At 46.7% G+C, this 14,795-nt stretch overlaps 1 protein-coding gene across 2 annotated transcripts in view; it reads left to right on the top strand.

Moving 5' to 3' along the window:
• Positions 1–14,795, top strand: part of PIK3AP1 (phosphoinositide-3-kinase adaptor protein 1) — an 82,741-nt gene that overhangs the window by 32,612 nt on the left and 35,334 nt on the right. For both annotated transcript variants that reach the window (XM_074959893.1, XM_074959894.1), the window contains 2 exons: positions 10,239–10,387; positions 13,334–13,478. In XM_074959893.1, coding sequence (XP_074815994.1) covers positions 10,239–10,387; positions 13,334–13,478 — 294 coding nt within the window. The remainder of the gene's footprint in view (positions 1–10,238; positions 10,388–13,333; positions 13,479–14,795) is intronic.

Consider the following 14,795-nt stretch of genomic DNA (forward strand, 5'->3'; position numbering starts at 1 on the left):
ACTTGCCTTGTTCCTTTTCATGTAAAGTGAAGTTTGGGCTGGTCAAAGGTGCTGACCCTGAAGATGGAATTCTGCAGCATGAGGCAGTTGTGTCCACCATAGACACTTCGCCTTTGCTTCCCTTGCACTGTGTGAGCTTGGTCAGAATACAGGTCAACGGGAGCTCAGCGCCATGAGACTTTAGTGTAACATGAACCCCTGTAGGGAGACAGTTCATCCTCACACAAAAGCATTCTGGGGGGATGGTGGGGAAACTATGGTGGAACTGAGGGCAGGGGCACCCAAACGGGGGGGCGGGGGTCAGGGGGCCATGGCCTTGTCACTTTTAAAAGTGGACAGGCTATGCCCTCCCAGTTTTTACAGGCAGTAAGGGTAAACGATGGGCAAGAGGGGGCGCAGAGGAGTGAGCAGGGGAGCGGGGTCTTGGGTGGAAGAAGCGGCGCAGGAGCAGGGCCTTGGGGGAAAGGGAATGGTGCGGGGGGAGGGGCCATGGTTCGGGCACCAGTGGCCCCCCCCACTTTTAGAGAGCTTCAGCTGCTCCTGACTGAGGGGAGTTGTAGTTCAGGAACCATGCTAAAGCATTCTGGGAAGGAATGCCAAAGAACATAAGGAACAGACTTCCCTCCGAATTCGAAGAGACTGGGATGAGGCAGGACCTGGTGTGGGCTCTCCAAGGCTGGGAAACTGTCCAGGAGGGCCTTGGATGAGGCCTGGAGAGAGGCAGGGTATAGTAGGTGATTGTGGGCACAGGGCGCACAAGGGCTGGGGAAGGGAATGCAGATGGAGCATTAGCTTCTGCCTCGAGGTCTGGAGCTTCCAGGGGGCAAGCCAGTCTCCTTCCTCGCTTGTATCAATGGTGGAGGAGATTGGGACAGGTTGTGGGAGAAACAGCTATTGAACTAGCCTCAGGAGGGCAAACTGGTGCCAGCCCTGCATCGACAGGGGTGAAGGCAGTGGTCTGAGGGCCCAGGACGTGTTCTGAGTTTGAACTCCTGTTTGCCTTGAAGAGGGGGACTTGTGGCTTGCCTGGAGGTCTGAACCACATCAAAGGGCCTAGCTACATGAGCACAAGGGAGCTAAGGTATCCCATGGCTGCCAAGTAAGGACCTCTTACACTGAGGTATTGAGGCTTTGAAATTCTGTCTCTAGCGGTGTCTACACTAGAGTCTTTCTTAAAAATGTCTCGCTGTTGCAACCACTCTGGGAGCATGAGCATAGAGCATGCCAGTGGTGTGTTTACCTGTTACACTCGTACCCTGCGTGACAGAAGCTACAGTGCCAATGGCATGGCCTATGCTAGAGCTCTTACCCTAGCCACAAGCTGTGGCGTTTCCGTGGTGAGAGCAGTGATAGGAAATTTAAGGAAGGTCTATTTGGAGATACTGCCTCTGTGCCTAGTTTTTCCCCCTGTGAAACGCTACCTCACAGGGATCAGTGAAATGTTTGCAGAGGGCTTTGCACTTGGACAGCATGTTTAATCTGAGACTCTCAAAGTATTTATTAACCAGCTATGGGTAACCATCTATCTCACCTATAAGATAAAAATTATCTTCTCCCAATACAGATGTACATTTGTGTGTGTGTGTATGTATGTGTGAGTGAGGGAGGGATATGTGGGAGGGTTTCTTAACTCTTCCACGCCCTCCCTGTCATGCTAACTAGTTTCCCCTGTGTTACTGTTTTCTCTCTTCAGAATTGCTCCACTTGTTACATGGTGCTTTCTTATCCCACCACTTGAGGTCAATTGCACCTGCTTCCATTTCCCCTGACAGTGCAGGAACTTGGGGTGAGCCTGAACCAAGCTCATATCCCTTGTGTAAGGCAGCAGCATCCTGGAGGCGAGTACAACGGAGGACAGGGCCTTGCGTTTCCAGCTGTAATTCTGCCAAAGTTCCTTGTCACTTCTAGGATTTTACCAAGCTTCTGGCAAATACAGCTGAGTTTGCCCAGTTAGATCTGAACTCAGTGTCCAAGTGGAGGTGCCGGTCCACATGTAGGCTTTCACACTCATCCTTGGTGTATTGACACTAAATTCGGCTGCTCTTTAATCACCCATAAGGGCGCAAGCTTAGCGGATTCATTATTCAGTCTGTCGGGCTGGTTAATGCTAAGTCCTGTGAACCCTATTAATATCTAGAGGCTGAAGTACTCGGGACAAGTTGCAGACTCTTTCAGTCAGCTCACATGCCTAACTTCTAAGTACTAAGAAACCACAGCTGTCAGCTCCATGCAGATAAAATCAGTGTAGTCAGGAGGAAATGGATGACAGACCGGATGTATGTTCTGTGTGTAACAATATTCAGTATATTAAAATAACTCGATGCTTCCCATTGGCTTATATTTCTAGTAAACAGTTAGGATAGCAGGTGGCCAGACCAAGTTTTTCTCATGTTTTTGACTGGGAGCTACAGATGCACACTGATATTAAACAGCCCAGCTGGCTGTGAAGCTGATTGCGGAGGGCTTGGCTGGGATGGGAGAGACGCTGCATGGAGTTGCTCTCTGAGACGTTCAGCTACTAGCACAGCCTGGATGTCCACCCTTCAAAGGGAAATGCAGTGGGGTTTGTAGGACCATGGTTCCTTGCCTGGCTGCTGTTCTCATGGGTACTTCAGAAGCCGTCAGGCCTGGTTTGGGGGTAGTTTAGTTGAAGGGGAGCAGAAAGGGTCCTTCCCTACCAAGACCGAGATTAGTGTTTCACCTGTGCATTGCTGAATACAATAATTACTGACAGAGGAAGCTCAATTCAGGTATTCCCTTACTGATCAAGGGATCAGACCCTCTCAGTTGTGGTCTCTCTTATCTGGATCTTTTCACTTACAATTGTACCCATTTTGCAAATATAGATGGTGGGGTGTGTGGCGGGGGGAGACGGGTCACTCTTCAGGTGCCTGGATGGTGTAATGAGGCCAACTCTGCCTGTCCCTTTGGGTCTTTGCACTGCCAGGAATAGTAGAGTGGACTGTGCTCTGCTGCATGCATGTCCAGGTATCAGTGATGGGGAGCTCAGTCTCTCCGTATAGCCCCCTCAGCGTTGCCCAGTTGCTTTCAGGGGAAGTTAGTAAGGCAAGGGTCAGGGTTTTCTGAATGAAAGAACAGGTGAATAGTTCATATCCAAAGTTCCCCCAGCTGGCTGCTCCATCAGCAGTTAATCCAGTAACTGATTAACATGGCTCACTCTGTTTTCACTCTACCTAATAGCTCTGTTTCCATAGCCTCCAGTCAGGCGAAAGGACTAGGACTATGAGGAAATGCCCTGCAAGATCAAACCATTCAGAAGCTTTGACAAATCCCAAATATATTGTCAGGTGGCTCTCCTTGACCACTGTTTTCATAGAATCATAGGGCTGGAAGGGACCTTGCAAGGTCATCTAGGCCAGTCCCCTGCGCTCATGGCAGAACTAAGTATTATCTAGACCATCCATGACAGGTGTTTGTCCAACCTGCTCTTAAGAATCCTCAGTGACGGAGATTCCTCAACCTCCCTTGGCAACTTATATCAGCACTTAACCACCCTGACAGTTAGGAAGTTTTTCTTAATGTCCGACCTAAACCTCCCTTCCTGCATTGCTCAGAAGCCCATTGCTTCTTGTCCTATCTGCAGACGTTCAGGAGAACAATTTTTCTCCCTCCTCCTTATAACAACCTTTTATGTACTTCAAAACTGTTTTGTCCTCCCCCCAGTCTTCACTTTTCCAGACGAAACAAACCCAGTTTTTTTCAATCTTCCCTCATAAGTTCATGTTTTCTAGACCAGGGGTTCTCAACCTTTTTCTTTCTGAGCCCCCCCCCCCCGCCCATGCTATAAAAACTCCATGGCCCACTTGTGCCACAACAACTGTTCTTCTGCATAGAAAAGCCAGGATCGGCGTTAGGGGGTAGTAAGCAGGACAACTGCCTGGGGCCCCATGCCACAGGGAGCCCCATGAAGCTAAGTCAGCTTCAACCTGGGGTGGCGGGGCTCAGGGCCCCAGGCTTCAGCCCCATGAGATGGGGCTTCAGCTTTCTGCCCTGGGCTCCAGCAAGTCTAATGCCGGCCCTGCTTGGCGGACCCCTTGAAACCTGCTTGCGGCCCCCCCAGCGGCCCCGGACCCTGAGAACCACTGTGCTAGACTTTTCCTCATTTTTGTTGCTCGTCTCTGGACTTTCTTCAGTTTGTCCACCTCTTTCCTGAAATGTTGCGCCCAGAACTGGACACAATACTCTAAATTGAGGCCTAATCAGAGTAGAGAGGAAGAATGACTTCTCGTGTCTTGCTTACAACATTCCTGCTAATATATCCCGGAATGAGGTTTGCTTTTTTTGCAACAGTGTTACACTTTTGACTCATATTTAGCTTGTGATCCACTATGACCCCCTGATCCCTTTCTGCAGTATTCCTTCCTAGGCAGTCATTTCCCATTTCGTATGTGTGAAACTGATTGTTCCTTCCTAAGTGGAGTACTTTGCATTTGTCCTTATTGAAATTCATCCTATTTACTTGAGACCATTTCTCCAGTTTTTCCAGATCACTTTGAATTTTAATTGTATCCTCCAAAGCACTTGCAGCTCCTCCCAGCTTTGTAGCGGTGATCAAACAATTCTAGTGAATTAGAGAGGCCTGAATCGTTGTTTCTTTTATGGACGCTGTGCTGATTGTCCACATTTTATTGTGCTCATCTAGGTCTTTGAAATCCTGTCTTATCTTGTCTCAGCCAATCTTCCTGGTGCTGAGGCAATCTGAGCGGGCTTGTGGTTCTTGGGGATTGCCCTTAGTACCTTAAAGACAGGTGCAGCCCCTCCAGTTCCCTCCAGAACCCTCCAGTTCTCACAGCTGCTAACAAAAACATGCAGAGTTCCTTCAGCTCCCTCCCCACTCCTGCAACTAAAGGGAGATGGGGAGAAGGGGTGTTAGCCCCTGTAAGCAAGCAGAAGGCTCCACCCACAGGGGTGAGGGACTGTCTGGCTTGGGGGACTCTTTCTCCTAACCTGGAAGGGGTTCTGTTTGGTTTGGCTGGAGAGCTAAGCCACCCAAAGCATCCAAGCTGTTGGAGTCACTGAGCCATGAGAATGACCTGAAGCACAGTGCACCAATGAGGGTCTCGGTAAGATGAGCCTGCCACACTTGGGCTTCCATCTTACACTGTATCTGCCTTAATCTGGGCTCAGGCTCTTTTCTACTGGCTTCTCTTGGACTGTGGTTCCATTTCCTGAGGAACACCTGTTGGGCTGAGTCCTCTCTATGTTCAGCCCCCCTCCCCTCCACTGATTCAGTAGTATCTATCCTCTACCCTCACCTTTTCTCCCTTTCACCAGGCCTTGGCCCTATCTCCTCTTTCATCTGCTTCCTTCATTCCTCATCTCTTATGTCTGAATATTTTTGGAGAAAATCCAGGTGTAACTCACATACCTCCTGGGTATGTGGGGCTCTGTCCTGTCTAGTGGCACCAAGACTACTTAGAGAGAGATTAATGAGCCTGTTCTGCAGCCTTAGCTAAGGGCCATATGGCTTTTAACTCATGCAGTAGAGGCTCATGTATTTAATTCCAGAGATCCCCGGTTCAATCCCATCCACTGACAACTGGGGTCTGTCCGTGTTACAAGCGGGGGCTTGTCTGGGATTTCAACTGGGAAGTCTCTGATGCTCGGGATGCGCTTCCTCAGGTAGGGGAAGTATGTAACCCACGTGCTTCTTGGGTGTGGTGTTCTGTCCCATCTAGTGGCACCAAGACCACTTAGAGAGAGAGAAATTAATGTGTCTGCTCTACAGTCATAGCTAAGGGCCATATGGCTTTTAGCTCATGCATTAGAGACTCATGCATTTAACTCCAGAGGGCCCAGGTTTGATCCGGCCTCCTGACGACCGGGGTCTGTCAGTGTTACACAGGTACTGTGCTCCACCTCAGAAATGGTGGCATTTTAAGGGTGGGCAATGATCCCTCTATACTCCAGAGTGCTTTGGGATCCCTCTGGATGCCAGGCTTTGCATAAATTTCAGGGATTTTAAATTGTTCCTGTAACCAAGTCACACACTTGATTGCTCAGTGCAGCAATTCCATCCTCTCAGAGGTTTGATCAAATCAGGGACTATCTCTGAGAGATTATAAAAAGTTGGTTCCAGTGGGACTTGTCCGAGCTCATCAGGAATCTCTGAAGCTGTGCTGTTTTGACAACAGCCTGGAGAGAATGGTCTGGGGACAGCTATGTACATTGAAACACACTTGCAGAGAGACAGATAAGAGATGGGGGGGGGGGGCGTGTTTCGTTAGGTCTGTAGCTATTCCCAGAGATCTCATTTGTCTGAACATACTTCTTTGTCAGTTTCAATTACAACAAACTTGTACAGAGGGAAATAGAAAACAGCTGATGGTGGGAGGCAGTCTCTCAAGTGGCTTGTATTTTCTGATGGCCAATTGGATGCACTTGGGCCTGATCTTTCAGAGGGACTGAAAAACCACAACTTCAGCAGAAGTGGATGGGATGCTCAGCGCCTCTGACCACTAGGTCCAAAGTTGGCACCCAAAATGGAGTGGAGTGATTTTTAAACTAAGGCAGTTTCAAGCATTGATTTAAATTTAAAGCCTCCATCCAATTTACATCAATTTTAAAAAATAAATAAAAACGAATCTGAAAACTTGTGCTATTGTAACCTTAGACTACAGTGTTGTAACTAAATGACAAATTCTGGTTTTTAAAATACCGCTATTGGCAGGGTATCGTTTCTTTGAGTTTTGCAATCCTGCTGGTTCAGAGACTTCCAGTTTTGTTCCAACACAGCAAGCACTTTGGCAGGTAGGTACCTTCACTCATATGAATAGGCCCATTGACTTCAATGTGACTGCTCCCGTGCTTAAAGTTAAGCCATGTACATGAGTGTTTGCAGAATTGGGGGTTACAATTGTATTCTTTTTTTCATTACGTTTAATGGGGTATAATCTGTCACTTCAAAACAAAATTGCTCCAGTGTAGACAATGAAAAGCCGTTTAAATACAATGCATAACAAAGTTATCATGACCGCCACACCTGGGTGCTTTTGACAGCCCACACTTAGGAGCTGAAACTAGTCTCGGTTTTTGCCCAGGTGACTTCTTATTATTTATTTGTATTGCAGTAGCAGCTTGCAGCCCCCGCCATGGCCCAGGTCCCCATTGTGCTTCATGCTGTACCAGCGCAGAACAAAAAGACAGATAGCCCCTGTTCCAGAGATTTAGGATCTGAAATCAGTGGGGACTTGTGCTCCTAATGGAACCTCGTTTAGCCGCTTCAAGCTTTCTTGACTTACGAAAGTTCAGTATATCAGAAGGTATCTGGAGATATAGCATGGGCTGTTGGCTTACCAATTCTGTTTAAGTTTAGTATTCTCACTGTGAGAAAACTAGCAACATGTACATTTTAAAATTAATGATTTAAATAAGAAATCAATCATTTAAAAAAATCATTCCTATTCCCCCAAGCCAGAAACCAGTCATTTCAGAAAATTTTGGCCCTGACTTTTCTCACTGTAAGAATACCAGGAACCAGCTAAATAAAACTCAGAATTCCCTGACATCATGGCAGCTTTGTGATTAGTTTTTGGCAAGGGAAGGTAGTGACTTCACTTCTGATTCTTCAGTGATGTGAACTGAGTGCTAGTCATAGGTGACAGGCCTGCAAACAAACATCCGCTATCCACACCATGGGTGCAAGATGGGCAACGGTTGTACAAGCATCCTCTGTGTCCTGTCAGTATGCTGAAGGGGCTGCTTCTTGTTGGGACAGGAGGGTTTCATCGCTGCCCAGCTCAGTTCTTGGTGCCTTTTCTGTGACTGCCAACAAGACCAATTCAGCTGGTTGGCATTTTTGTGGATATGGATGTTGTCTATGGGAAACTGGACCGAGGCCCCCATTCTTCTCCTGAGGAACTGTCACAGTGACAGGGCTCACTGCACCTCTGACCTCTCCACTCCCAGGCCTTGTGCCTTCACCTCTCTTAGGGTGGAATCCTGTGCTTGTCCCACTCTTAGACCAGGCCTGGGGTGACAGCACGCTGGGTATAGGCCATGCTTACCCTGCAGGTCCGACTGAATCTGTCCCCTGCAGTTCTTTTTGGGAGCATGTGAGTGGAGGTGAATACAGAGACCAGACAGCCTTCGTAAACCACAGTATTGTTTAATCTTAATAGCAGGAACAAAGCATAACATGAGAGAAAAGGATTTTTTAAAACAGCAAGGGGTCTACCCACATGTCTGTTTTACATAGAGTGCTAGGCGGGCCTATCTTACCTCAGACACCTAAGCTCTGGGAGTCTGGATCTCAGTCTGTTCCTCTTATCCTCTCTCTGTCCCTATCCTTGATGGCCTCTCTTTAAATCTAGCCAAAGTTCCTTGTCATCTTAGCTCACATACTTGGACCTGCTGCTTCAAACCAGTCTGAGCTCTGCAGAGGGTCTGAGCCAGAGCAGCACCGTGACTACCTCTTGCATTGTTTCACGTCTTTGCTGGGAAGTGAATATTTGGTTCCACCCTCCACCTTCCCTTCCTGGGTGCCTTTCCTGACAACCCTTTGATCTTGACATAACTCAGGGTATTCCCATAGTAGCAATCGCAATAACCTGAACAAAATACGGTAAATCCCCTTACAAACATATACAACACACACAAATTATTACAGGCAGCTACAAATCCATCACGGCAACTGTAGGATGACCTTCAATCAGCACCAGCCTGAGGAAATGTTAGAAATAGCCCTCGAGCAGGACTTAAAGACATATGTCGGGAGCTGGCCTGTTAAAAAGATCCAAGCTGGGAATCAGGGAGCTACTCCTCTTCTTGTTCTTTCTAGTAAAAAGAGTAATCTTAACTTTGTGACCAAGGCAGTGATTCCTGGGGAGGGAAATAAATAGAACAGCGGATAACGGAAGACTCAACACGTTTTGTGAGAACAGTGGAAGACAAATTCTCTCTCTCTCTCTCTCTCTCTCTCACACTCACACTCACACTCACACACACTGGATAAAGTAATCATATACCTTGCACAGAGAAACAATACAATAGAGAGACTGAAATAATTGAGAGGCTTTGACACAGACACAGTAATTTTATACCTACAGGATAGTCAAGAAGGATCTACACAGAGGATAATAATTGAATTGTATTCCCCTTTCTTTAGCTTTCTTTTCTTCCTATTGTCCCGAGACTCTTCCACTCTCCCACCCCCCGGCCCTCCAAGGCAAGCTTTCAGATTTTTCCTCCCCCCCACCCCAAAAAGTCAGTATGAATAGCAAAATATATATACCAAGTGATGGTTGTGTTTAAATAATAAGGGGAGGGGGAAAGGAGAAGTTAATGATGAACAATATATGGCCAACATACAATAAGTTGTTCAATATTGTTAATTCTGTAATAAGAAAATCCCTATACATGTCAAGACAATGTAATTGTAATGGCTTATTGTAAATGACCCAAAATATCAATAAATAAAATGCTCCCTCCCTGCTCCTGAAATGAAACAAAATGAAAAACAAGCAAACAGAAAACCCCACCAACCTGAGTGGGGAAGTGTGATACACTGGCTAATGTGTGTACCTCTATCCCTTCCTCTGTCCGCTTGTCCGGGACATAGGATGGAGTAGCTAAAACTAAGTGCTCATCAAGAGGCCTTTAAACTCTGGGGGCCAAATTCATCCCAAGCGCAACCAGGGGCATTGCAGGTGCCTTGGCGGACCTGTGGGAATGGAGGGGGCCCAGGCCTGGAACAGCAGTGAAGTAATGAGGGAGACTGATTGGGTTGGAGCAGAAAGGGTGGGTCCAATAGTCTGATGTAACTCTCTGTGGTGAGCAGTACAAGTAGGCCCCCAAAAGCGGGCTCATCACTGGCGCTAAGGGGGATCAGTTATACTTTAATTGCTTTGGGAGAGGAGTGTGAACTGTTAGAATCAGCCCAGCTGCTGACCAAATTCCTGTAACTGATGTTTATGTAGTCTCATCTTCATATGAATGGGGCTGTCGAACAAGCATATTCAGTGCTGCTACAGCAGTCCTGGGGAGCTGTATGTCGCTGTGAACAAATGCAAACCAACCCCAGACGTCCCATTACAGGAATAAATGAGGAAACTCAGTCGATTCCCCTTTCTTCAACTAGATCTCCTTTTCTGAGTTCTTGTTTAAGAATTTCAGCAGGTTCTCTTTTAAAATGCTTTGAGGTTTGTGTGTTTCTCCATGCATCCATGTATTTTTAGTGCATGAGAATGGCCTAACGGGATTCTGTCTGCTTTGTTTAGACTCTGGCTGCGATTCTGTGACTGATACAGAGGCAGAAGACGAGAGAAACCCAGTTTACTCCAGAAAACTTGCAATGAGTCAGCAGCACGGGACATCCGAGAGCACCCTGGGAGACCTGGTGGTGCAGCCTGACCGCATACGCTGTGGGGTACAGTATGTCCATTTCCTCTAGCGTTCTCGACATGGGATTGTACTGTGCACTAGCGGCTAGTGCTCTGCATTGCCATGCTGGAGACGCAAGCTCAGTTCTTTTCCTTCAGCCCCACCCTCAGTGTCTCCATCTCCTGAGATTCCTTCCCACAGCCCAGGAGCAACACTGCGACACTCAGTGTCCTACGGTTGTCCTGGCTGCACTGTAAAGCCTCCGATGAAGACTTAAACAGGGTTGCCACCCAATCTGAAGGTTGTGGAAGAGGCTCAGGCTTTTATGGGCTTATTCAGGTTGGTGGGATGTAGTAAGTCGTGTTGGACTATTTTCAGGTTCTGGGGTTAACGCACCAACTTGTCAGGGTCCCAAGGCATTTCCTCCAAATTATCTGGATCAGTTTCCTGTCTCTTCTGAAAGATAGCATCTCTGTCAGCACAGCTCATCTCCCCCGCCTCTCTCCCCAGATGGAGAGTACTGTGCATATGCCCCAGCAAACTCTGACACAAGAGCACCACCTAATGGAGCACCGACTTCACTTCCCTCCGTATCTGGGGGTACACGTTCTGGTATGACCCAGCCTGATACTGCTTAGTTTGAGATCTGATGTCCATGCAACTTGAGGAACGGACTGTTACAGGAGACTTGAAAAACACAACAGCTAAGCAGCACTGCAGTGTTGCAATTTGACCACGAGTTTACGTTATTTCCTTTTCATGCATTGTGGAAAAGGCGCCAGCTTAGCCTTTTAGTGCAATGAAACAAGGTCAGCAACTCGATATGTTTCCGCACTCGTCACGGTGTGGCCAACTCCCATGCTTTTATAGTTTCTCCGTATTTGGAGTCTGTTTTAAAGCCCCAGCTCCTGGAGTCATGTGACCATGGGACACTCAGCTTTTACTTAGAGTTTCTAGGCTTCATGGTTGCAGAGAAGCTTGAAAACATGAGCCATAAAAGCACAGATTAAAAGGCAACTGAGAATCCAGAATCTGTTTAACAAGAATTTTTAAGCCATTCATAATATTTTTGCACCTGACTCTTGATTTTTGGATGCTAGGGTTTGGCAGTATTGTTGTCACCTCATCTAAAATGGCTTCAGCATACTGGGCATTTCTGGCTCAGATGCACAGTAGCAAAATACGCTCCAATGTTCAGGGAGGGGTGGAGAGGGTGGCGGGTCTGAAACTTGCTCTTAGGCCTTTGCTTCCAGATCTGTGGGCGCCGAGGGTGACAGAGGTGAAACTCGCAACTCCTGTGGCTGGGACAAGGGTTTGTTTAACTGCAGCAGCCATGACCCCTAGTGGTCGCTGTGTGTAACTGAATTTGAGCTTCGAATGGAGTTCCAAGCTTTACCTACCTGTAGCCCAAGGCTGTGCATGGTAGCAGCTGAACACGAAGGAGAATGAATGCTGCTGTTGAACTGGAGAGGTGCCCTGTGTGGCAGAAGCATTCCTTAGCGGGACGGAAGGGTGGCGGGAATAGATTCAAAGGCAGTAGCTGACTGCGTTTTGTGAAACGTCCTCGCCCGTGACTGAGGCCGAAGATCTTTGTGTGCTCTCCTCGGTATGACTGCCGTGGGGACAACCCCACCACAAACAGCAAAGTTACCTGGGAAGTTGGCTGAGCACTGGGCAGCCTCAAGGTCTTGTGGGGCTGAGCATGCTGAAAAAAGAAACCTGGGGTATGTTTGGAGCTTCCTGGACAATGTACTTACATGGGAGTGATGGTGCTCCCATCTCTGTGCAGTTATTGGACAATCCATCGTCTCAGCGCATTTCTGGGTTGCATCATCGCCTCATGCGTTACCAGCGCTATATGTGCTATAAAGCTTTATCCATTTCTTGTGCCTTCCACACGGTGATAACAGGCCTTCATGAATTAAGCCTCGCAACAACGTAGGTAACTCACCCCTATGCCTTTGTTTCCTCCTGTTTAAAATGAGGGTGAGTGCATTGTCCGAGGTGTCACCGGCAGTGGCTAGGAATCTCCAACTCATGGCATGATACAATCATTGATGATCTAAGACTAAGGGGGAAATCAGAAACTGAGGTAGGCTTTTTCTGTCATCTTTGGTACCTAGAAATGGCTGAATCTTCTACTTTGGACAGGCTCTATCCCACGGGCATGGTTGAGAGATCCTGGTCTACTGCATAAGAGACTGTGAGCATGAAAGGACCTACAGGATACTGGTAGATTACAATTACTGTAGTCGGTGACCTGTTAGTGTAATAAAATGCTTAAGTTTTAATACACTAATAGGTCATCGACTACAGTCATTGTAGTATAATTAAACCATCCCCCAACGAGTGGCGGCGGTAGCTATATCCACACCCATGTTTTTGTCGGTGAAACTTTTGTCAGTCAGGGGTGTGTGTTTTTTCAGAAGTTTTACGGACAAAAGTGCTAGTGTAGACAAAGCCTGAGAAGTTGTGGATTATAGATCACGATGTAGACAGGGTCCAATATTTGTTTTAGGGGTTGTCCTTCACATGCTCTTGAGCCTAAGGGAGTCATTTATGATGCTAATGAAACCGATCTAGTGCTCTTATGATATTTCATTTCCTAGCTAGTGGATGCCACAAGCACCGATTTCATGTTTTCACCATATAAATGGCACCCCGAGGCATTAAAACCTGTCACCTAAACACAGATGCAAGCACAAGGATGTCTGGCAGTTTCACAGCATGCCCCAGTCCACTGTCTTCAGCTTTATTCAGCCACCCATAGAACCCAGATACAGAGCCCTGTGTGTGATGCTGAAATCTGACACAGAAGACGTTTCAATCACTTGTAGTGGGTTACTTTTTCCAAGTGGCGTTTAGAAGCCCTGAAAAGGTGTCCCCACTGCTCTGAGCTGAATTCAGCACTGGGGAGAGCAGTGCTGGGGTTGCAATGAAGAACGGCTCCAGGATATCGTGAACCTACATGTTGTGATGCCTTTACTCCTAGGTGCAGACAACACTTTATATTATCATGAAATGTAAACTGGATTGTCAAGTGAAAACAGAAGCTGAATTCTTTCCAGAGAATGCCCAATCTGTGCGTGTGCCAGCCAAGATGGAAAATGAATACACTGTCTCTGTACAGGCTCCTGGTAGGTAGAACTTCTCCCTCTGGGAATTAAACTGTTGCAGATGGGAACAATCTAGAGCTTGGAACACAAAAAGCTAGAGGCAGGGAAATCACAAACTTCTGCTTCCTCCCAGCTCTACGTCTTAGTGTGGGATTGGTAGAGTCCCTTGTCCCCTGTGCGTTTGTGTCCCCAATCAGTAAGGTCACGATCGTAACGCTGGCCCTCCTCATTGGGAGTTTTGAAGAACAGTTATGGCTTGTAAAGCACTTGGAAGCTGAATGAACCTACAGAAGTGCAAAACATTATCACCGCCACCAGGGCATCAGAAAAAGATTGATGCCAGTAATGGTGTTCTTCATACGGAATGGTTTCAAAGGACACAGCAGGGTAGTGTAGGCACAAAATATAACTGCTAGGAAAGTTTGACATTTAAGCAGTTTTCGTTAACACTCTTTATGTTGAGAATTTCAATATCCCTCAAAAGGGTAAAAAACACAAAAGCAACAGTGCTTCCCTAATTCATGGGAATCCATGGGACACTGGATACCGAAAGTGAAACTTGCTATGTGAAAAACGAGATCCACTTCAATTTAGGCTTACACAGTTTCTTTTAGCCTTGATTATGTATGTTTTAAGACAATGCTAGTCTCACCTAGGAATTACATATACATGCAAAAACAGATAAGGCAAGAAAAAAAATGATCAAGTTACCTTGCTTGGGGCCAGAGTGATTCTTAAAGGCTCTGGTCTCTGCTATGTTCAACTCTTCTTCCCCTGTGTCTTCTCCACTTTCTTATTGTCAGTCTCTAGCTTTTATTCCCTGTTCCTTAACTTTGCGCAGACTCAGTTTACCAAGTTACCTAATCTGTGTCCTTATCTAGTCTAAACCACTAATTTATCATATGTAAATCACAATAACTAACCTCAAATAATACATTCGTGCTTATCCTGCAAAAACTTACTTTTCTCTGTCTGGTTTCCAACACATCTATTCTCTGCTTTCAACCCCACTGACTCCATCCAGTTGTTTTTATCTTACAGAAGTTGTTTAGTCTTCTTACTGGTATGATTTTGTGGCCTTGGGGTTTTTACACATTAGCTTGTCTTGCTGGGAGGGACAGGGTGTGCGCTGGATTGACTCCAAAGCTACTAGCTCCCTCTGCTTCATCTTGTTGTCTGCATAGGCCAAGAATTTTACTGATAAGATACCCAAACCAATTTTCTTATCAGCACAATCTGTACTGCTGCATCCTCTGAAACACATACAAAAAGAAAACATACCTTTCTATTTCCTAACAGTAATATATATAATCATTATTTAATATATATTTGTGGTAC

Source organism: Natator depressus, chromosome 7 (assembly GCF_965152275.1).
Source record: "Natator depressus isolate rNatDep1 chromosome 7, rNatDep2.hap1, whole genome shotgun sequence".
NCBI classification, from domain to species: domain Eukaryota; kingdom Metazoa; phylum Chordata; order Testudines; family Cheloniidae; genus Natator; species Natator depressus.